The sequence below is a fragment of the Argiope bruennichi genome, chromosome 11 (assembly GCF_947563725.1).
Source record: "Argiope bruennichi chromosome 11, qqArgBrue1.1, whole genome shotgun sequence".
NCBI classification, from domain to species: domain Eukaryota; kingdom Metazoa; phylum Arthropoda; class Arachnida; order Araneae; family Araneidae; genus Argiope; species Argiope bruennichi.
Window position 1 is genome coordinate 32,670,137 of NC_079161.1, and position 24,137 is coordinate 32,694,273.

Consider the following 24,137-nt stretch of genomic DNA (forward strand, 5'->3'; position numbering starts at 1 on the left):
TAGGTTACAAAAATATCGAATTATGGTTTCTAAATTTATAAACTGAAATTAAACCATTAAGATAATTTGATTCAATACAAAAGTTGCATATGATCCATAAACGACAAAATTCAATCGATTTTTAATTGAATCGCATTCCGTAATGGAAGATATCGTTTAATTAGTTTATGGGAAAAAAAATCAATATACTTAAGAGGTTAAGTTGCGAAACTTGACACAAAACATGCAATAATGGGAAATATGAGAATGTAAATCAATTGCCTGTTTTTAGTAAATCGCAAGAATAAACTCCTTTGTACCGGGAAATTTTCAATAATTTTTCCTTTCTACAAAGAGACACACCAAATATGAGTTCCAGGACAAATAACGGAATAAAACGATCCTTTTCGAAAAAGCGGAAGTTCTCGTGTTCCTTTCTCTCTTGAATCTTAATGCCTTGAGGATTATTGAAATTAGATCTAAATTTAATCTTAATTATCCAGACATGTTAAATTAATATAGAAATTATATGGGTTATTATTAATAATAAAAATACAATTGTAATTTAAATTGCTCCCACATATTTTATACAACTGAAAAACTTTATCAAAAAAGTTTAACTGTAAATCGAATCATTTTGTACCCATCATAGGAAAATCTTAATTTCAATATTTCGATAAATTATAGTTCAGAATTATATTTCGTATGATATCCATACTTATACAAATCTCAGTGTGTGTGTGTTGGCGCTCTACAGGCCAGACCGTTCGACCTACAGCTACCAAATTTGGCACATGCATATCTTGGTGGTCGGGAATGTGCACCTGGGGTCCCTTATTTTGAATTTTTAATTAGAATTTTAATTAAAAACTAACTTTCCCACCAAAAAAATCTTTTCATTTCCCCACCGCCAAATGAGTTAAAGCTTCAGTTTTTTTTTCCCCACGCTAAAGAGGATAGGCTTAAGAAATTTTCGGCAGATTATTTCAAAGGATTCTGTTTATTTTCTCAATGCTTGATGCATATAAAATTAAACATTGTTATTTAATCCATGTTTCAGATTCATTCTGAAGTACTTTTGAATTAAAATAAAACAGAATAAAGGAAAAAATTTCTAATCTGCGTAGTGTTACCCCAACTGGAATAGAAAAATTCACGTATTTGCGTTTCCAGAACTGGCGTTGAAAATTCACGCATGCGCACTGTGTTTTGATTGTTGACAACTATTTTCAACGTATATTGAAGGCTTAACATGTTTTCGACAGATTATTTCAGACGATTCTGTTTATTTTCTTAGTGTTTGATGCTTTTAAAACTAAACATTGTTAATCGATCTGCACATGATGAATCTGTGAAAATTTTGTTGAAAACTCCTTGAGATATTATATAAATTAAGAAATATTTAGTGCCCATAAGGTTTAAATACTCAGAACTCTGTTTTCAGTACTCACATTAAAAAAAATGCTTCGTTTCAGTAAAATATATATTTATTGCAGTTTAATAATTTCCACTTTAATTTAAAGCATAAATTCTACGGGAGCCAACAGAAAATGAGATGCATATTACGTTATGGCTGAAGGCCTTTATAATATTATGTGTAAATTATATGACTATTAAAATTTGAAGTTTTAAAATATTTTAATGAAGAAGCAATTAAAATGGAAGTTCCATAAAAATATTAAAATTTTAACGTGCATTAAGATTGGCGAACCGGCTGGTCGCGAAAAGGCGGCTAGTATAGTATAATATGTAGGTAGGTAGCTGACAGTTGCCATGATTGATTTTTTTTTTTATTTTAAGTATATTATTTATTTACAAGATGGCTTGTTTAGTTTAATTGTAAAAGTCTATGCAGCAATTAATTTCTTCAATATAGCGTTAGAATTTGCGAAAAAATTATCTTATAATTATTTCATAAATTATCTCATTCTCATTCTTTAATGGCTTTTACCCATTTTTAAAATTATGCTTTTATTTTGACGCAAGTTTAAAATTTAATCTAACGCACTGTACTCGTGTTTATTCTAGTGTGTACACACACACACACACACACACACACACACACACACACACACACACACACTCGCATGCGCTTACATACACCATAATCAATTGATGCGCAATTATTGTAAATTCATGTAGATCTCTCAATTAAATCTCATTTTTACTTTCTCTGACTCGTACTATAAAGAAAGTGTAATAGTCGTCAAAAAAATTCGAACTGGAGATTTTGACGAATCGCCACGTTTTTAGATCTACCCGAGATCGAAAAACACATTGTTGAAAAATGTCCGTTTATCTGTGACAGACAATTGAAACGGTTTGAGCTAAAAGATTGAAATTGGGTGTACGATCAAACAAAATTTGCAGCTTTCTATCAAAAAGAGAGCCAGATAGATAAAACTCGGTACACAGATTTAGTGTAGATACTTATCGCATTTTGAGGCAAATCCAACTACGGCTTGACTGTCTATCGGTCTGTACTTTCAAAAATAAGCAAGTGCGATAATTCAATAACAAAATGACTTAAATGTATCAAATTTGATATGGGATTTTTTTGACTACAAGTGTCCTGTCAAATTATTGTTTCAATCGGTTGAGAAAGAACGTGTTTAAAACACAAATTCGACTTTTTGATACTATTAACACATGCCTGAGATGTATCGCCAAATAACTCGCCAAGTATGATAGATTCGGTAAAAGTGCTAAATTCACGCCAAAGTTTAATATTTCATGAATATTTTATGCCAATACTATGCAAGTCATAATTTGGGAGTATGCGAGAAGTTTCTTTGGCGCAAGAATCGCATTTGGCTACAATACGTCAAGCGGCCAAACAAATGGGTCGTTGAGTGCACTTATATAGTTAAAGAACAATGAAATTTTGATACATTCTATCAATACCGATCATCTCGGATGCTGTCCTCGCATAACAGAATGTGAAATGCATCCATCAATTATATCGAAGATCTAAGATGACAATCACGCGAATACAACAAACCTTATTTCAAAAAACAATACTGCACGACACCTGAACTACACATCTTCCTTTAAGGTTGAATTGCGATTATGTTTTGGAGTTTCAACAATGCGCATTAAATCATCGAGGCGTGCATCCGATTTAACAGCTTAACACTTCCACTCCACACACTGAATTGCACTCGAACGCGCACTGAATTTCTAAAGATAGACTTAATCGTCTGCGATCGAAACCGCCGATAAATGACTCCACACCAGATAAGAAATGCACGTGTCTTTCATAATAATCGGCAAGCGCCAGCTTCCATTTTTATAATATTTTTTATTAGAAATTTCGGTCAACTTTAAATTTCCAGCTTGAGGTTATCAGTCGAATGCCCTACTGATAAAATGTTATCATTTATTGGAAATTAAACTAGTTTTACTTTTCCAAACAATTTTAAGGAAGGCCATAGTTGGGGGTTTTGTCAGTTTGAGGTGAGACATGGAGTCGTTTGGTGGCAAATGTGTTTGGGATAGTTCGATTTTGGAAGTGTCTGTCATTCTGATACACAATTTGCTCTCGGATTTCGAGGACTGGCTGAATGATGCCCTGGCTTCACTCTTTTCGCTTAATGATTTCGAGCTGGATTTTTCTGAGAATGGTAAATGCTTCTTAAATTTTCTTAAATTTTTATTTCCGAATGTTCATTTTAGTGTCAAATTTTAGATTTTGATAAGTTCAAGGCTTCTTAAAATTTTCCCATATACCAGGATAAAAGATCGTTTCATGGATCCTTCATCCTGGAATAGAATTTACTCTCCGTGTTTTAAAAGGTTAATATTGACCCAAAAGGAAATTTATTCAAAGATAGCAATGTGTTAAGTTAAAAAAAATATCGACTGAGGAATTTTATTTTCTTGTATGCGAAATATATAAGAAAATGTTGTAATCGTCGAAAAATTCGAACTCGAGATTTCGTTTTAAGATTCCATATTTCTGATAAACACAATTTTGGAACTGTATCTGTAAACACAACAACAACTGAAAAACACTTTAAACTAAACAGGTGAAATTTTATGTGATCTTTGTTATATTTTCATAATTCTATCAAAAGTTCAATGAAATTGATTAACAGGAAGTCTCTCTGTCCGAGTACAAGTGGACACGATGACTACAGGATCTTTTGAGCTACCGATTCAATCTCGGATTCAAAATACCTCCGCGTTTTTGCGCATGCGTTTTAGTCAAATTAGGGGTGAGAGGTAAAAATGAAAGATGTTTACCTTTAAAAAAATAAGGTGGATTCTACGCGGATTTAAAAGACGTATTAATTACGGATAACTCGTAATATTGTCAGGAAACGATACAGATTCAGAATAAAGTACTTTAGAGCAATTTTTATTTACTGGAAGTGCGATAAAAATTAAATTACGATGAATAAATGGAGTATTTCTGTTCTAGAAATTTGTTAGTTCGCTTTTTTACAAATTAATTATTCTTAATACTGAAATATTTTTGTTATTGAAGTTTTTGATAATACTTTGATATTAACAATAGTCTTCTAGGGAATCAACACCATTTTTTAAAAATAGTAGTGTCAGAAACGATACTCACATACATATGAGGGGGGGAGGAGGGAACTGAACAAAAAAGCATCTATAATGAGGTAGAAATCAAGCTCAAAGAATATCTAAGAATTCTGGAAATGCGCTCATCTTTCCGAGTTTGACGGAAAATCGTTTTGAATCGTTTCATCACAAGATGGTGTGTGTTTCCACTACGATGTGTAGTATTGCATAATGCGCATTAAAAGAAATTTCCACGTTTAAAATGAGATTTTAAAAAAATGTTTACATGTATATTTTAATTCGGAAAGTATTTTATCGCTGTTTTGTAAGTCTTTGACACATTTTTTTAAGACTTCTTATTCGATCTCTCGTCATCGCATAATATTTTTTCCTTAATGTTTTGTTAAAAAAATGCCTGTTTTAGCTATTTATAAAGTTTCTGAATACTTTTTTTTTTACTAAGCTAAGAAGCACAACTGTCAAGCAAAAATCTGAATTAAAAAAACAAACTGTGCAATCTTGACGCTTTCGTCTCTCTCGAAGATCCACTATTCGTTTGCAATGGAGGAATACTTTCACGAGAAACCAGTAATTTAGTCTTTGATGACCAGTTGGTTCGTCGGAATCAAATACTGCTAAAATGTTAATTTTTTTAAAAAAAAAATTACGTAGCTTTATCATAATGTCTTCCTCAGGAAAATAATTTTAAAACTAAATTTGATCATAATATTTTAAAAGCCATATATGTTTATTGCAGAATGCACTTTCCCGTATTTCATATCTTTATGCTTCCAATTAAATCACTGGAAACAGCAGCCGTAATTATTATAATGGATGTACTTTAAAATTTTGTCTATCGTTGCACGATTGTGTAGTTAAACCTTAATTGTAAGAGCAACAAAATTTCAAATTTATTAAAAGCAAGCTTTATACTGAAATTTACATGGGTAAAATTAGTTGAATCTTCATATCTTAATCATCAACAATAGGGGAAAAAGTTAGGAAAAAATGTCAGTAGAAAAAATAAAATGTGTTGTTCTAAAATATGCTAAAACTCTTCTTAAAAATTTTTTAAAAATAAACAAATAATTTTATCTGTACATTTTTTATTTAATAAATAATATTTTGAATTTTCAGATGTAATAATCAGTTTTGTGTGTTAACTTTGGATGCTATTACAGAAAAAAAGCAAAAATTATTTATCTTTACGCTTTATCTTGAATAAAATTTTGAAAAGCGGTCCAAGGTAAAAATTTTCACTCTCCAAAATAATAAAAAAAAAGCGATAAGTTGGATAGCTCTCTATCAGTTTTATGATTTCACACATTCATTAATCCTACTACACTTTTCAATTACAGGATTAATTGTATTTACATAATGTTTGGAAATGGGGGAATGATTTTTTTTTCTAATGCTGGAATAAAATATTTGCACGTGTTATCTGGACTTGTCTTACTTTCAATCCTGTGTACATATTCTTATCTAGGAGATCTTTTGTTCGGTGATATAATAGCTCTTAGAGGGTGGATGTGCGGGAAATTAAATTTGAACTCTTGATCTGTACATATTTATATGAAATTGAGTTGTGTTATATTCCATTTGACAGGTTCTCTAAAATAACTTTTAGAGAAATAATTACCTTCCTGAAAATTTATATTTATCTTTCAAATAATTACTTTCAGGAAAGGAAGTCTTTATTTGTTAATTATGGTCATTATGGTTTAATAATTATGGTCATTTTTTAATAATTTTATTACTTAAGTTATGTTTTCCTACTAATTAAAAATTAAATAATAAAAACTTTTCAGAAGCTTTTTAAGAAATAATTCGTTCAGAATTTTTATTGTCGAAGAACAAGAATACAAACGAAGAACGATTTCCAGAAACATACTAGCAGAATTCTGGAAGAATACTAAAAGAAAAGTTCAAAAGAATATTAAAAATTATAACGAAAACTTATTTTATTTAATGTGAGATATAGAGAAGATTAGCTATTGGTGTTTTAAAAATCGTCCGATTCAATTTGTATTCTCATTTTTAATTTTATGAAACATTTCAGACGATAAAAAAAAGATTTCTTGTTTTCAGCATTTTAAAAGATTATTTTTGCTTAAAAATATTAAGCATGAAATTTTTTTAACCTGAACAAAATCGGTTATATCATCTAATAATTTTTTAAATGTTAAGACCTTGGACAAACGCTGTACTTGAGAGAATGTCAATTTGCTTGAAAGAAACAATGTGGACAGTTGAACATTAATAGCGGCGAATTAATTTTCCACGTCAGCGAACAAATTTTTAATAGGATCAGAAGACTGCGTTTTTAAATGAGGAAATAATTTTGGCTCTGTTGACTTGTGAAATAAAAACATGCGATAATGGAAAGAAACTATATTCTATTTATTTCTATCTTTTAAATGATTTTGATTACTATCCTTGAATGGTATGTAAACTCAGATTTTTCTCATTTGTTATTGGTAAGTCAAAATTGTTTGACAAATTCAGTTAGGAATAAAGTAGAATTTTGTACCATAGTTTTATTTTAAACGAAATTCAATGTATTATTATAGTTCAGATTTAGACAATTTTCAAGAGAATTACTGTAAATTGAAAAGTATAGAATAAAAGAATATCTCAAGCTACAAAGGTGGACATTAGTTCAATTTATGATACCGAAAGTAGCTGCTAATTATTACTTTTGGTATTTAAATGAATTGCTAATTTTAAATTGATAAGGAGGGATATCGAAGAAATTCGCAAGTTATTTTACCCTCTAAGTTTTTAATTATAAAAATAAACATGATTTAAAAAGCAATTTCGATTTTTATTTTCTTTCAGACTGATTAATGAACAGAACGTCAGTTTTTTTCCCTAATTATGAAAAAAAAACTATTAAAGATGTGGCATATGGCTGCTTTGATTTATTGTAGAAATGTTCATAAAAGTTTTAGTGCAGTCACTCTAGATACATCTGTGATCCTAACTTTAAGTGTATCAATATCTTGAATTGGCGATGCAACTATTCTGTTCTTTTTTGTAACCTTAATTTTGACATTGAACAGTAAAGACTGATTTGAATTCACGAACCAAAGAACATATTGAATTTTTTTTAATTGGCGTTATTTTGATAAAAAAACAAAAAAAAAAAAACCGATGCAAAACCTGCATTAATTACTGTCTGACAAAAAATCAATAACATTAACGTTTCGTAGTTAAAATTTATCATTTTATATTCGATGATTCCTTCGTAATAACTTTTACAATCAGGAAAAACTTTATGACCGCCCTCTATTACTATTATATTAAGGTCACTCATTTATATATAATAAAACTAAATGGGAAGATTTTAAAAAAATTAACTAAAAAAAAAAATTTCTTTTTAGTAATATGTGCAGGGTCTGTCTAGTACATACAATAGAAATACAAGAGCACTTTGCGTGCAAAGTCTACTTTATTAAACTAATATTATATGTTTATATTCAACTCAATTGCATTGTAAATGATGGAAAGGATGTGTTAACTTTAAATGTGCTGATTATTTATAAATAAGGGCCGCAGTGGCCTGGTTGTAAGGTCTCGGCTCGTGAGCCATAGGGTTCCAGGTTCGAGACCCGATTCCACAGAAGAACCATCATGTACGAGTGTCTGTTGCATGTTAAATCCGTCCGGGCCATATGTCTTCCCGCTGGTGTGATGTGGTGAGGAGAAAGGGGTGCCAGCTAAGATTCGTCCTCGTCATCTGACAGCGGTTTAAAATTACGAGGTCGTCCCGAAATAGTCCTAGTGTTGCTTTACAACGGGACTTTAATGTAACTAAACTATTTATAAATAAAATTTAGGACAATTGCTTTGATCTTGGATACTCTTTCATTCCGAGATGCATTCAAAATTTGGAACTATTCCTATCAATTTCTCATCTCTAATCGTTAATGTTTCCACTAATTTCGTTAATAATAATAATAATAATAATAATAAACGATTATATAATTTCCAATTTAATCATTAGTATCATGGAATTTATTTTTTATAGTTCTCGAATTTTTTGCTAATATGTTAAAATAATGTTTATACTTACTATAATTTATTGTAGTTGATTTTTTTTTGTCAAAATGGAAAATTTTGAGTTTGAATCTGAAGATTCTTTATTGAATAAATACAACTTCTGAGAACTCAAGACAAAGGTATATAATGGAAATCTTAAAGCTCTTAATTCACTCGAGGATTGTTACTGCACAATGCATCTAATTCAATCTCTACTAATAATTAAGTGTGTGTGCGCGTTGGCGATTTATAGATCAGACCTACAATGACCGAATTTGGCACATGTGTACGTTGGAGGTTAGAAATGTGCATTTTGGAACGATTTTAAAAAAATTTTAATTAGAATTCTGATAGATTAAAGTTAAGCTAAATTTTGTTTTTTCAGCGATAACTTCCAAAAATACTCTTGCACAAAAATGTTGCAAAGTTTCAAAAATTTAAAAAAAATCGTCTTTTTAACGATAATTTAATAATTGCGCAATTTTCTTTCTTGATTTTGGTGAATTTTTAAATATTTTTTTGCTTAATTTCCAATAATATATAGTTTTCAACGGTCTAAGTAGTTTCGATAACACGCATTTCCTAACAACTTATGGAATCATGGACATGAAAATCACGTCAAAGTGATTTAACTGAAATTAAATGTAATCAATACCGTTGGAGAACTAGTTGATTGACATAGAACTATTAATCTATATATATAATATTCAAATTCTTGAAGACGTCAATTTTTTTCAAAACAAAACTGTACTATTGAAACAGTACAGTTGAAATTTCAAAACAACTGTACTGTTTTGAAATTTCTTAGCGCAATTGTTGTATTCAAAATACTGTTATTTTTTTCCTCCTAAAGTAACTGAATTTATTGAAATTATTTTTATTGATAATATTTTTATTTGGTTATTTTAATCGTTATATTTATTAAAATAAACATTTTATGCAATATTTAATTAAACTGTTAAATATTAATACAACCTCTAGAGTATTTTAGTTCAAGAGCTTTTTTCTTGCTATATTCGAATTTAGTCCTTGCTCTTTTTATATATTTCGAATTTTTTGAACAAATCAAATTTATTATGGTCAAGTGAGTTTCGAAATTCTAATATATGTTTAAGTTTTTCTAATTTATTAAAAACAGCAATTTTCAAACCAACGATAGTTCGCACTTTTTGCTATTGCTGTCTATTTAGCCATAGTACAAATTCCGTGAGAAACGTTTGACAGTTTCAATTTACAGTAAATGCAATTATTGTTGATAATGCTCAATTTTATCCAATTAGGATTCCATATAATAATCTGGAACTATCCTAAAGTAGTGTATTTTTTTATTTTACTATTTTGCAATATAATTAATTTTTTTCAAATTACTATAAAGGATTGTGTTCCCTACATTTCATGCGTGCTTCTTGAAATTTAAAAAAAAAAAAAAAAATCCTAACCACCCATGAATTATTAGTTAACCCAACAATGTGAAGTGGACACGCAGCTTCGTGTAAATACCAAAACCGTAATAAATTGTTTAGTATAGTTTAGTCTGGCCATTGCACCCAAAACACCCAACAACATAACAAGAGGCGAGGAAGCAAAAACGGGCAGATGGATGGGTGTGGGGGATCAAACACGGGGGATTATCTCGTGCGTTCTTTCCATCAGTTTGCCTGTCGGAAAGCTTTCTAGATAATTCCGAACGTCGAACGTTCATAAATCCTTCGGAAATAAGTTTTGAGATGTCACAGATGCCATTCATGTTTATCTAAAAGTAATGGGCCCTCCCCAAATTTCCTTCTGGATGAACTTTGCTGCAGGGCGTCTTAATCAGAGGCTCTGCCGGGGGAAGCGTAAACTTTGTCAAACTTGTGCTTTTCCGCCTTTGAACTTTTATCTTGAACAAATCAAATCAAAACTTCTAACCTTTTGGACAACTCTTCCAGTTTCTTAATTTAATAATTGAAGTATTAACCTTGTGATGGATCGCGTAGCCATTAGCGACAAGTTTTTATTCACGTTTATAAACTTCACATAGCTGTTCCAAAGGGCAACAATAAGTTATTGGAAATTCATTTTTAAATGCTTCGTGATAAACTAGCCGCCTTTGGCGACCAGTATGTTCGCCCAGATTATTAACTGGCTGTTAATTATTAATATGGGATGTATTGCTTCAAAAATCATTTCACCTAGTTATTTAGTACCACTAAAACGCATGAATTCAATTAAAACAGTTTAGTGCGATTTGCAAAGTGTATACATTACGATATAAAAGCGGAAATGAAAATCCTACTACGGATTCAATAATTGGCAAAAGCGCGTGCTTGAATGATGTGACGGAGAGTTTGAATCCCTTAAAAATATTGTTTCTTAAAGTGTATCAAATTAAATTAAAAATATTATTACATTTAAATGATAAATTGTACGAAAAGGAAATTAATATCGTAAAGTAATTTTGCAAGTCTTAAAAATGCTTTTTGTACTCTCTTTATAAGATAATCGTTTTGATAGATATGATCATCAATTTTCGAAAGACAAATCATAACGATTATGGCTATACTTAAGATTAATATATGACGCCAAAATCGAGAAATTTTGGAGATTTGTCGCCAAATAAAATTTTTAAAATTTTCTTGCGTTTTTTTTTTTTTTTTTTTTTTTAATACTGCATATAATTCATTTCTTTTTGTAAAAAAAAAAAAATTAAGTCATTCATTTACGGTAAATTCTGTACAATTTATCAAATGATTTCTAAATTTTTTTCATTTTGTTCATCGATATTTCATTTAATTTTTATTACTGTTTTTTTTTTATTTAATTTATCTTGGTTTATGTTGTAAAGACGCAATTTTTATGAACGATTCTCCAACTGTTTTTCTTAATATGATAAAGTCTAGAAATTCTTTTATATTTATGCATTTTCGGTGACCATAAGCTATTTTTGTATTTTCAAAATGATTATCATTTAATCGTTTGATTCAATTAAATTTTTATTCCAAACTAATGGCATCACCTAGTAAAGAATTTGAAAAAAAATAAACGATTAAAGGATTATCTTGTATTTATAACAATGAATTATAAAATATCAAAATGTCATAAATAGTTAAAAAATTCTACCTTTTTAAATATTAAAAATATACTTTAAAATATTCAGATAGACTTCTTTTTAACCCTTTAAAAGGCGATTTTTTTTCTACTCGTGATGTATAAAGACTGAGATTGACTTAAGAAAAGCAATTAATTTAGTTTATTAGATTAATTTAATTTGAATTGATTGGGTTAATTAGTAACTAAATAACAAACCAAAACACACAATTTTGTGCGAGATTAGGAACTGGAGCACCTGAGTTTCTGTCTTATTGAAAGATTTGTGAGAACTTACGCCACCTTACTTAACTTCAAAGATTGAATTTGATGGTAAACACACTTCCCATGGTCCTTGAAAGGGTTGAAAACTGTTTTTGTCATGCTTATTTGTTTTTGCAAATATATATTTGACTCTTTTTATTTATGTAATATATATTAAGATTTGTATTTGACTTCGTTAATTGTAGAGTATTATTATCAGCATTTTTTAAAAAAGATTCTAAAAAGTGCATAAGAATCCAAAGGACAGAAAGTTATATGTTCAAAAGATTATGTATTTTTTTAATGTCAAAATTACAAAGGCCTATTGTGAGTGTATAAAAAATTTCCACTACCAATTTTTAGTTTTTATTTCTTTGCTTATCGAGTCCGATTCTGCACTGTGCTCACAACTCTAGGGCATCTCACTCTATTAGTTCACATCCCCTACAGCTGAATCAATAGGTAATAGTAATATTCAGTTCTACAAGTCATGCACACAGTGTCATTTCTTGTGTTTGGGATGAACTAGAATTTTGAAACAACCTTGGCTCTAATTGAATTAAATTTGACATCAGTTTACCTCTTAATTACAAACTCAATTAACCTGCAGTTGATGTCAGATGCGCATGTAATCTAAAATTAATCACTCATTACTTTACTCTTTTCTACGAACCGAGATTTGTTTATTCGTGTATATTGCGGAAAGAAACCGAAAATATTCCTCACGTGATCATGAAATGACGTAACAAAATACCATTATTAAAATAATCAGCCGCAATTTCTTGAATCAATTATAAATTTTTGTTGGAAGTTTTAATTACTCAAATTGTAGCTTTTGACAACTAACCGATATTTTTAAAAGGGAAATTGAGGATTAGAGTGATAAATTTATTGTGTAATTAAAAAAAAACATGTTAATTAAAAAATTTGATAAAGTCGGTCGCATTAAATCAAGTTGGACTCGTATATGTAATATTAATCTCTTAGATTATTTTAGGCAAACGAAACAAATCGTTTAGAGAAAATAATCGTTTGAATGCAATTATTTACTGAATTTAAAATATTTTTAGATTATTTTCGTCTGCCTGTTTTTAAATAGATGTTCATAAATTCGATTTGCGCGTTCTAGACTATTTATGCTCGCTTCTCCGAAAGAGAAACGGATGTTTTGAAAATAAAAGTTTAATTTATTTGTTTACCGGAAGGGGAAAAATGTTTCTTACATTTCTTTTTAATCTGGAAAATTTTATTTTTAGTCGCCATGCTTTATTAAATATCTATGTTCATATAGTTGGATTATAATTCTATGATGACTATTCGGATGTTTTGTGGCGATAAAATCATTTAGTGGAAAGGAAAGTTGTTTCATTATGAAATGGCTAAAGACTGTAAATTAATGATTATAAATTCATTTAAGACGAAGTGCATATTTTACACGTTAATCGCCCCAACACAAATTGTTTGAACATGCTGGGTTAGAGGAAAAAATTTACTCATTATACACTTAAAACAATAAAAATATCATGCAATAATTCATAAAATTGTTTTTTTTTGTCGAAAATGTTAATGCTTTTGGATGAGAATCAAGTGTCTCGCGAGGCTTCCTATATCAAAACTGTTAAGCAAGTCATGCGAACCCCACGTGATTCAAAGTGCGCTCGCATTTGCTCTAGTATACTCTGCATTGCTCTATTTTGCTGCAATTAATCTAGTTTGCACAGTATGCGACGAAGCTAGGCAATAGGGTATGCACAGTATGCTGCAGAGCAAGATAATAAAGTATGCTGCAGAGCAAGATAATAAAGTATGCTGCAGAGCAAGATAATAAAGTATGCTGCAGAGCAAGATAATAAAGTATGCGGCAGAGCAAGATAATAAAGTATGCGGCAGAGCAAGATAATAAAGTATGCGGCAGAGCAAGATAATAAAGTATGCGGCAGAGCAAGATAATAAAGTATGCGGCAGAGCAAGATAATAAAGTATGCGGCAGAGCAAGATAATAAAGTATGCGGCAGAGCAAGATAATAAAGTATGCGGCAGAGCAAGATAATAAAGTATGCGGCAGAGCAAGATAATAAAGTATGCGGCAGAGCAAGATAATAAAGTATGCGGCAGAGCAAGATAATAAAGTATGCGGCAGAGCAAGATAATAAAGTATGCGGCAGAGCAAGATAATAAAGTATGCGGCAGAGCAAGATAATAAAGTATGCGGCAGAGCAAGATAATAAAGTATGCGGCAGAGCAAGATAATAAAGTATGCGGCAGAGCAAGATAATAAAGTATGCGGCAGAGCAAGATAATAAAGTATGCGGCAGAGCAAGATAATAAAGTATGCGGCAGAGCAAGATAATAAAGTATGCGGCAGAGCAAGATAATAAAGTATGCGGCAGAGCAAGATAATAAAGTATGCGGCAGAGCAAGATAATAAAGTATGCGGCAGAGCAAGATAATAAAGTATGCGGCAGAGCAAGATAATAAAGTATGCGGCAGAGCAAGATAATAAAGTATGCGGCAGAGCAAGATATATACTCGTACTATAATTTTTATTTCAATATATAATGATACGATTTTTAATAAAAATACTGTTTGCTACAAATAAGAAAAGCAACTTCCTAGAAATTAATGAATGATATATCATCCTTTGAGCAGGATAAATTCCAGGTCTCCATCCATGAATATGAACCCACATTCAGCGATTTGTCCTCAAATAGTTAAAAAGATAGCTATTATCACTATGCATTTACGCGACTAACAAGAACCATCGATGATATATAGATGAAAAAGCAAAAATATTCCACTTGAAGCAAGCGCCATTGATACCTTAACCGAAACAATACATTACTTGCTATACGTACATTCTTCACATACCGTTAATTTATTCGTTTGGCCCGCATGTATCTCATTTGCTTCGTGTACCGATTAGCATTCTAAATATTGACCGGAATGGGAAAAATTTCCAAAACAGAACGTGTTCTTTTCATTAGGTGATTAAAAAAAATTAGAACATGAAATAACAATACTGTTTTATATATGTAGAAATATTTAATTGAAACGCATATATATAAATTGAAACAATTGCGCAATTCGTAAAATTTAATGGTCAATGCCACGAAACAAAAGCAGCGCGGTGAATGCCGTATGCTAATCTGCGGCCTCGCGAACTCGAGCCATTTTTCAACCCACCTCCGTTTATGGCCAAGAAATCCATCAACGCAATGTCTAAGAAGATTTATTCAAGATCAAAAGTCAAGTGCTTAATTACTTCGAGATAAAATAGCTGACGCTTATCTCGCCTTGAGGATCTGGTTTTTAAAAAAAGCACAGGAGCGACCAACAACAAGATGAAAATCAAAATGGCGCTTTGTCTTTATTCCTTCGAATGCATCACTAAGATTAGTCCGGGATAAAATACCAGAGTTTTCTCTTTGAATGGCTTCCTCAGTTGGAAGTTTGGCTCTGCTACCTTCGTATGACCGGTTGAGTTAATGTCTTGTAGAGTTATCACTCACGAGTAGCGAATTTAAAATAAGAAAGGCATTTTGGCAACAACGCGTGCAATGCAAACGATTTTGTCTCGTGTATCTCAGAATAACACGCGCCATTTTTTTTTTTTTTTTTTTTGTTCGCTTTAGTAATAAGCTGTCGTAATGGAGATGCCCGGAATTGCTTCAGAAATTGGGAAAGGGGTTCCCAGATATTTGTGTGTCGGATTTAATAAAGCGGAAGGCGGATAATTCTAAGCAAATGGAATGAACATTCCATTTGCTTAGAATTCCATTATGAAAATTCGATTTGTCCAAAAATTCGAAAGGGGAATAATTGTTCTAAGTATGATCACGGCAAGTTATCTGATTATTAAACAAAAAATGGTAATAGAAGGTGAAGCTTCTAACACTTTGTAATTATTATTTACTATTTAATTTTAGTTAAAACTTCAAAGAAAAAAAATCAGTAAATCTTAATAAACTGTGGCCTGCATTTTGTGTGCAGTAATTGCGCAATTTATCTATCGATATAAAACGCTAATGTCCATCGAAAAGTAATCGATATTATTGATTCCTGAATGGCAATGGTTAAATGTAAACAAACCATTGTATTGTTTGCCAATGGATTCTTAAACCCTCCGCGCCTTTGCGCATGCGTTAGGATGGGTTTAATTCGGCAAAATAGGGGTAAGAGCAAAGGAGATGTTTACATTTAACAAAGTAAATTCCGGAAGTGGCGCACATTCTTCCGTGTGTCAACACGGAAGAATGTGCGCCATTTAGTGAGATAGAACCGTCGGAAAGAGGTAGTTTCAAAATACTGAAACGAACAGTACATACATTCCAGACTTCACTGAACGATTTTCCAGCTGCACCCAATTTAATGCTTCGTCTAAATAATGGAGCTGCAAAAGATTTTGAGAAATCCGCTGAAAAGGGCTCGCCATATTATCGAATCTTCCATTTTGTCAGAGGAAGGAAATGTAAATGAAATCGATTTTGTCGTCGAACGGAAAGTTTAATTCAATGCAAAATTGGGCTTAACAGTTACTAGAGATAATTATGACTTGCATAATTAAAGAATGTGATGTTCTATTAACTACAAAAATAAGTTAGATAAAATTCGGCACCCAGATTTAACATTTGTCTTGTAGCAACGAATCAATATTTGAGTCAAATCCAAGTAGAGATTAACTATCTGTCGGTCTAAACCCTCAGAAACATGTTAAAGTGATAATTAAAAAAACGCAATGATTTAAATGCATCAAATTTGGCATGTTATCTTGTAGCTACAATTGTGGTTTTCTGTCAAATTTTCGTTTCAATCTGTTAGGGAAAACGCGTTTAACCCTTTATTTACTGACGGTACTTAAAAGCCCCATTTAAATCTGGCTTATATCTTCGTAATATGACAATTTTTGCTGATGGTATTCTAAGGAACATGGAGAATGTAACCCAAATAGTAAGAAGTTGATACAAGCTAAAAGTAGGAATTAAAAATATTTAATGATTAAATTAAGATTTCTATTAATTAAAATATTTTTCTTGGGTTCCCTGGGATTATTCTGCAAGAAAACTTAACTACTAGTGCAAAAATGAAGTTCAAAAATTGATGGCAGCATAATTCAGTAAATAAAGGGTTAAAACACCAATTCGAATTTCGGATACTATTAACGTCATACCAGAGATCAACCTCCAAAAAATTCGCCAAGGATAAGATAAAATAGTAAAATTACTAAATTCACGCCAAAGGTTAATATTTCGTAACTATTTTAAACCAGTGCCATGCAAGACTATCTCTGGGATAACACCTTTATTAGAGAATATGCTAGAAACCTTTGAGGAGATCAATCTGGATGATTATTTTATGAAACTGTAATCATTTTTATTTATGTAATATTGGCATTGACTGTCCGGTATTCCCTTTGTACACAATATTATTTAAGGATATTTCAAGTGCTTACAAATATTCGATTAACAAAGTAAAAGAACATATATAAGAACCTGATCATTTTGTTTTATAAAATATTAATATTATCACGTAGGTTCTTTAGTGTGGAACTCAATGACACACACAAGAAGTAGAGGTAAACCATTTTATTAACTCAACTCTGAACTGAGAACACAGTGACCGACAGACTGCTTTTATACTAGCAGGGAAAGTTCCAGAATACTTTTCTGGTGACAGTAAGAAAAGTCCAGAACACTTGTCTGGTAAACTAAAGAAAGTTCCAGAATCTTCTGGAACATGAAATAAAGGAAAACATAAAATCAAGGAATTAAATATTTACACAGATGGTGAATTGTCTCTAGCGGGATTCGAACTTATGATCTCTTGATTAAGAGACCAATGCTATGACCATTTGGCCATGGAGAGTCGACTGCCTTTTTTCAATGCGGCAATATTATCCTAATACTTAACGAATCATAGAATTTTGTATTTTTTACAAATTTATATTGTTGACAGCTAGGAAAATAAAGTTCTTTAACTGACTTCGTATGGTCCTCTTTTCAACCTAGCGGCCCTAAGCAATTGCCTAGTCAAAAATTCGCCCCCCCCCCAAAAAAAAACAATTCCTCGGGTCTAATGGAAAATATACGACTGCTCTTCCCTCCCCCTATAAAAAAAAAACTCTATCATTTACGAATATGTGTCAAACATCGATTTAAAAACCGATAACGCGTCATTTTGAATCGGATAAAAGCTGTATCGCTTCCTTTCCAGAAGCCGCTGATATTCATGTTTCAATCCCGGAGAAACGTGCCTTCACATCCAAGAGAAAAGGAGGAGAAAAAAAGAAATAATAAAAAAAAAAAGGAAGGTGCAACTTCCCGAAATATAATCAACACACCTGAGTTTTCAAGAGCGCGCTTCATCTGTTGCTGCCTTAAAACAAACCTCCGGGTTGGAGGGCGGCCAAGCCTCCGAGGCTCGTGGCTCGCCTCCAAATGGCCGGACAAAAGCAAACAATCCGAGGCGAAAGTGATCCGACTGTGAAATACGCGTTTCGTCTCGCCTGCGCGTAAGGGTACACCGGGAGTGACGACTGCTCCCAACGCTGCTTCTTTCTGAGGCAAGGGTGATATATCGACGGTGATGGAAGAGGTCCTAAGAATGACTGCTTCACTCGCTCCCAAGCTGCTTCGCTTAAGGAGAAACTTCGAGAAGTGAATTTGGAAGTTTTTAATACGACGTTCACAGGCTATCCTCAGTGATTAACTATTCATTCACGGTATTAATAACTAGCCGCCTTTGGCGACCAGCTGGGACGTTTACTAGCCGCATTCAATGACTGACCGTTCATTCATTTTTTTTTAAAACAAGCCGCCTTCAAAGAGTAACCGTTCATTCACTTTTTAAAAAACTAGCTGCATTCACCGACTAACCGTTCACTTTTTTAAAAACTAGCTGCATTCACCGACTAACCGTTCACTTTTTAAAAAAACTAGCTGCATTCACCGACTAACCGTTCATTCACTTTTTAAAAACTAGCCGCATGCACCGACTAACTGTCCATTCACTTTTTTTAAAAACAAACCGCCTTTGGCGACTAGCTGGAACATTTATTATCCGTCTTCGGTGACTAATCGTTCATTCATGATATTAATAATCAGTAGCCTTTGGCGGCAACCTGGTTCGCTGGAGATATTGGTATATTTAATTTCAATTAAATCATTTAAATAAAACTTCATGCACACGATTCCTTTAGATTGTCAGATATTAATGGGCTATTTTAAATATCTTAAATACGTTCTCTTCATTGTGTATCGGTAACCTTCCCAATGGATATTAGTCACATGACATCATAGCGCTAATAAAAACGTATCTTTAATTGATCCATCATCCAAATACGGTTTTTTTTTTGTGCATTATAAACCAGTGATGAACAAGAGTTACGAAAGAGGCTGATAGCGTGCAATTTTTGGTGATTAATGGCTGGGGTACAGTTAGTACAAAAATATTAGAAAACCGAATGCGTATTTGGATGCACTTTCTCCCTATCGATTGAATTCAATTGTTTTCTTAAGATCCCAAATCGAATTTTGTTTTTAACTCAAAACGTTTTTGAGTTCATCGTGTTCATACAGACATAATTCCATTTTTATTTTGAATTCGGAAAGATTTGAAACATGGCAATTCGTCAAAACTTCAAGTTCGGATTTTTTTTTTCTTTGACGATTGCAATACCTTTTTTAGTATATCTCATACGCGAATGTAAAATGCCGAAACTCAGGGGAGTTAAAACAATTCAGACAACATCTTCCTTCAAAACTATTCCTCGAAAGTCTGTTTGATAAACAATGCTTTTGGGAACGAACAAGCTTTCATACACTATTTAGATAAAAATAATATTAGGATTAGGATCTTCGAATTCGGTACCGGAGAAAAGTGACATTCAAAAAAAAAAAAAAAAAAATCACGTCGGGGATGGTCGGGCAAGGGCATATCCATCAAGAATATTTGAATATCATAAATGGAAATGGAACAATCGATTGTCTTGGGATATCCGAGAGTTCTTATTCGAACCAGTCCTTTTAGATTAAAAAGCTCGTTTTGATAGTTTCTTTGGTCAGATTCTAGCATTTATATGCATATTGCTAATGGTTTTTTTACTACGCGAAATTAAATAGTTTGATATTTTTGATAATTGACGAGTATTTTTAAGAGCTATTGAATGATTTTATGGGAAATGAAAATAGCATCTGTTAGCTGGTCCCAAATATCAATATTTTTTTTTGTATGATGTGGGCGTTTAATGCGGAGTAGAGCGTCGCTTAACGTGCATAATTCGTTTCCGAATCTGCAACACTCGTTTACGCGAAACAATTTTTTCCCCCATAAGAATCCATATAAAATACGATCAATTTCGAAAAAAAGGAATGAAGTAAATTTATAATAGTTATTTAATAAATGCTTTTTTTAACAAGAAATTTCCTTAAAGACATTAATTTTTGACTGTTCTTTAAAATCTGGCGAAAATAATACACAACATTATCGCTAAAGGAATGTGTAGAGGCGCTTATCTACTTAAGATGCAATACTTTTTCATGCGTTCAGTATTTCCTTTATTTCTTCGAGAGGTTGTTGCTTTGTTACGTCTGTTAGTTTCTTCCGTTTTTTGGCCAAAGCTTCTCCGCAACTTCTTGATGTGACGCAGAATGTAACTCCATACGTTTGATCTATGTTCACCGATGTCACAACTATACACATCTAGCCCTATAATCTTTACCATGGTGACCGCAGTGGTCTGCCAGTAAAGTCACGGCTTCGAAACCGGAGGGTTTCAGATTCGAGACCCGATTCCATCGAAGAATCGTCGTATAAGCGGTACTGGTGCACGTTAAATCCGTCGGGACAAAACCTCCACCAACTGGGTGTATACCAGGTGGGGTGCCAGCTCAGGTGTTGTCCTCGTCATCTGACCGTGGTTCAAAATGATGAGGTCCATCCTAAAATAGCCCTAGTGTTGATTTAAAAAGCGAGCGTTAATGAAACTAAACTAAAAATGATAATCTTTACCAGAGACAAAATCATCGATTAAAGTTCCTTAGTCCCTTGCTGAAACTCCTTGCAGTCGCGTCCGACAATCCTATCCGATAAAAACTCTTCCATTTAGATCTAAGGGCTCTCTTTAAACAATTGTTCGACACAGTGATACAAGCCAATTTAGCATGTGACGTCATGTCTCCTCGTCACTCGTTCTTCGAAGCATCGCTCGATTGATCGTTATGAGAGGTACTCATTCAGTGAGGTTATATTGAATAAGCAGTAGCAAATTTAGGGAAATTTACTGCCATAGGCTTTGCATGTTATGAGACCCTTCTTTTAATAAGATAGTTAATTTAGTTACTTCCAAAATATTTTAAATTTAATCAAATGCTAATCGTTCAGTTTTTTAAAATTTATTTTAGTAATTTTGTGGAAATATATTCCTTTTTAGGACCTTTCTTAATATGTAAATCACGGAAGTGATAAAATTCTTGAAAAACTAATTATAATTGATTTCTCTACTTGTAAACAAATATTTAATTGTGAAATTATAAGAAAGTAAAGTGCGCAAATGTAAAACTAAAAATTATTTTACATAATTTTCCCAATTGAAACATAACATGCCTAACTACATACATAATACTACGTCATTTAAATTTATTAAATAACTTTTATCAGTTTTTATTATACTATTTTGTAATTCATAGAATTTATAATCTTTACAAATTTATCTAGAAACTAGGCTAATAACATTTTATTCTGTCTGTTTCTGTTTACCCTGATTCCAGCAGCTCTAGGGGGCCGCGGTGGCCTGGTGGTAAAGTCTCAGCTTCGGAACCGGAGGGTTTTAGGTTCGAGACCCGATTCCACCGAAGAACCGTCGTGTAAGGGGGTCTGTTGCACGTTAAATCCGTCATGACCAAACGTCCTCCCGCTGGTGTGGTGTAGTGTGGAGAGGGGGGTGCCAGCTCAGGTGTCGTCCTCGTCATCTGACCGTGGTTCAAAATGACGAGGTCCGTCCCAAAATAGCCCTAGTGTTGCTTCAAACGGGGCGTTAATATAACCAAAAACCAATCCAGCAGCTCTAGGAAGCTGTCTAATTTGATATCCGAAACAGAGTATAAATATGAGATGAAAGAAGAAATCCCTTTGTTTATTACAGTTTCATATACAAAATATCCTTTAACGGAAACTTTTCGATAATGTCTTTTGTATAAAAAGGCGATACAAAGAAAACTTAATATCGCTTCATAATACAATCCTAATTATTTCAAATTCACTGTCGTTTTCTTTCTCAATTTTTAAAATATACAACTTATCGAAACTTCATATTTCATACATAAATTACTGATCATTAGCTTCAAAATCTTTTCCAGTTTCTTTTCTTTGAGTTTTGATTTTGCCTTATTAAGAGAGAGAAGAAAAGTTAGCAATCGAAGTTTTCCTATAAATCCAGGCAGAAACAAGACAACTTATCCCCATGGGGTTATATGCACTATCAAAGAGTGCAAATTGCTATCCAAGAAAGACTCTTACAATCAATCGAACAGTATTTGTTCCACCTTAAGTTACTGTGGTATGAGAAAGTATAAATTTCCCTCGCTTGTTATGTGCTCGCGATGGAGGTTTGGCCGAAATATTTGGCGGAAAACAAGACCCCGCGTCGCCTGCATATCGTAATAAAACTCCTCGGTATTGGCAGGCTGGCGTAATTGCTGGAATATAGAGGTGGCTGTTCTTTTGGGGACCATTCACATATTTGGAACGTTTTTACTTTTATGAACAAAGTAAATTTTAGAGAAATTTTTGTTTGTCTAGCTTTGTCGATTATTTGACGGAACAGAGCAGAAATGTACAAATGCATGCCCTGTATTTCGACTTGTAATGCAAGAAAAATTATTTTTAATGACATACAATCAAGCAAGACAAATCATATGATTGATAACTTTTTCGTGTAAGCATTTTGATAGGGCTTTAGCATTTGCATGCGAAAAATTAAGAAAAATTACTAAGTATAAATTAAAATCGCATATATATAATTTCTTGAAAATTCTATTGCTTCTTGAAGAGTGTTAGCCTGGTGACAAAATCTTGCTTTTCAGTACAGAAGCGAAACTTCTGAAGATTCGGATTCGAACTTCTAAAGATAGCAGATTCGAAACTTTTAAAGAATACATGTTGCAAAGGGTGTCCCAAATTTAATGCAAAATTTGAATTTACCACCATTTGTGAAGTAAAGTGTTGGCAAACCTATTTAAAAAAACCCATTTGACAGCTGATAGTTTAGGGTTAGTAAAAATGGTGCCTTACACGATAGATCAACGTATTAACGGAAGATGTGAGTTAGTTTTTTTTCTCTTTAAATTGTTATATTTTTATTGAATCGTCAAGTACACAGGATACGATTATGTATGGAATATCTCACAGGAAAATGGCATCCGCAGCTTTGCTGACACATACACTTTTACACTTTTTTTGTCAATTTTCCATGATTATTTTGCATAAATGCAGCTAAATTTCGTTGATGCAGCATTGTATTTCCACCTTTCCTCATTGTTGGCATAGACCTTTTGACTTAAAAAAAAACCCTTCAAAAGATATCCAGTGGTGTTAAATCATACGATCTAGGGGGCCAATTCACACAATTTTCGAGCTGTGGCCGCCAGACTTTCATTATTTTTGAAATATTGTTCAATAATAAAAACACATTACTCTATCTATCGTGTGTCGCTCCATTTTTTACTAACCCTTAACTATCAGCTGTCAAATGGTTTTTTAATAGGGCTATGCATTATTTTTGGGACACCCTTTATATACTGAACCGATACACGTTAAATTTGACGAGGGTCAAGTTTCCTTCTTATGGGTGATGCAGAAGTTTGGTAGAAACATGCCGGCTCAAATGCGATTCTCATTATTCAAAATTACGAAATTCACTGCGATACAGCCCTAGTTTAGAATCAAAACAGATAATTAATCTAACTCTATCCATAGTTTCTTTCAATTATACAGTCAAATGGTTAAACTATGAATTCAGCAAATCTGATAAATTCAAATATCTTCCATCACCCGTGCTATCCTCACTGTGGAAGTTAATACTACGCTTATCAATTTTTATTAGAAAACTCCCATATGTTATCACTTTTCCACATGATTTTTATCTTAAATATCAACAATATATATTTAATTATTCAGATTGAAATGCTTAATATACTATTACAACAGCCAATAATTTGAAACGAGAGAAATTTATCGTTATATAAATTGATCGGGTCATA

The 24,137-nt window shown here is 32.3% G+C and overlaps 1 protein-coding gene across 2 annotated transcripts in view; it reads left to right on the forward strand.

Moving 5' to 3' along the window:
• The window catches only part of LOC129956422 (Golgi-associated plant pathogenesis-related protein 1-like), a 55,340-nt gene that overhangs the window by 19,088 nt on the left and 12,115 nt on the right, over positions 1-24,137 (forward strand). Inside the window, exon 1 of one of the 2 annotated variants that reach the window (XM_056068300.1) lies at positions 3,410-3,602. The exons of the other annotated variant lie outside the window; for it this stretch is intronic. Coding sequence (XP_055924275.1) covers positions 3,443-3,602 — 160 coding nt within the window. The 5' untranslated portion in view covers positions 3,410-3,442. Of the gene's footprint in view, positions 1-3,409; positions 3,603-24,137 lie in introns of those variants that run through there. 2 annotated transcript variants of the gene reach the window in all.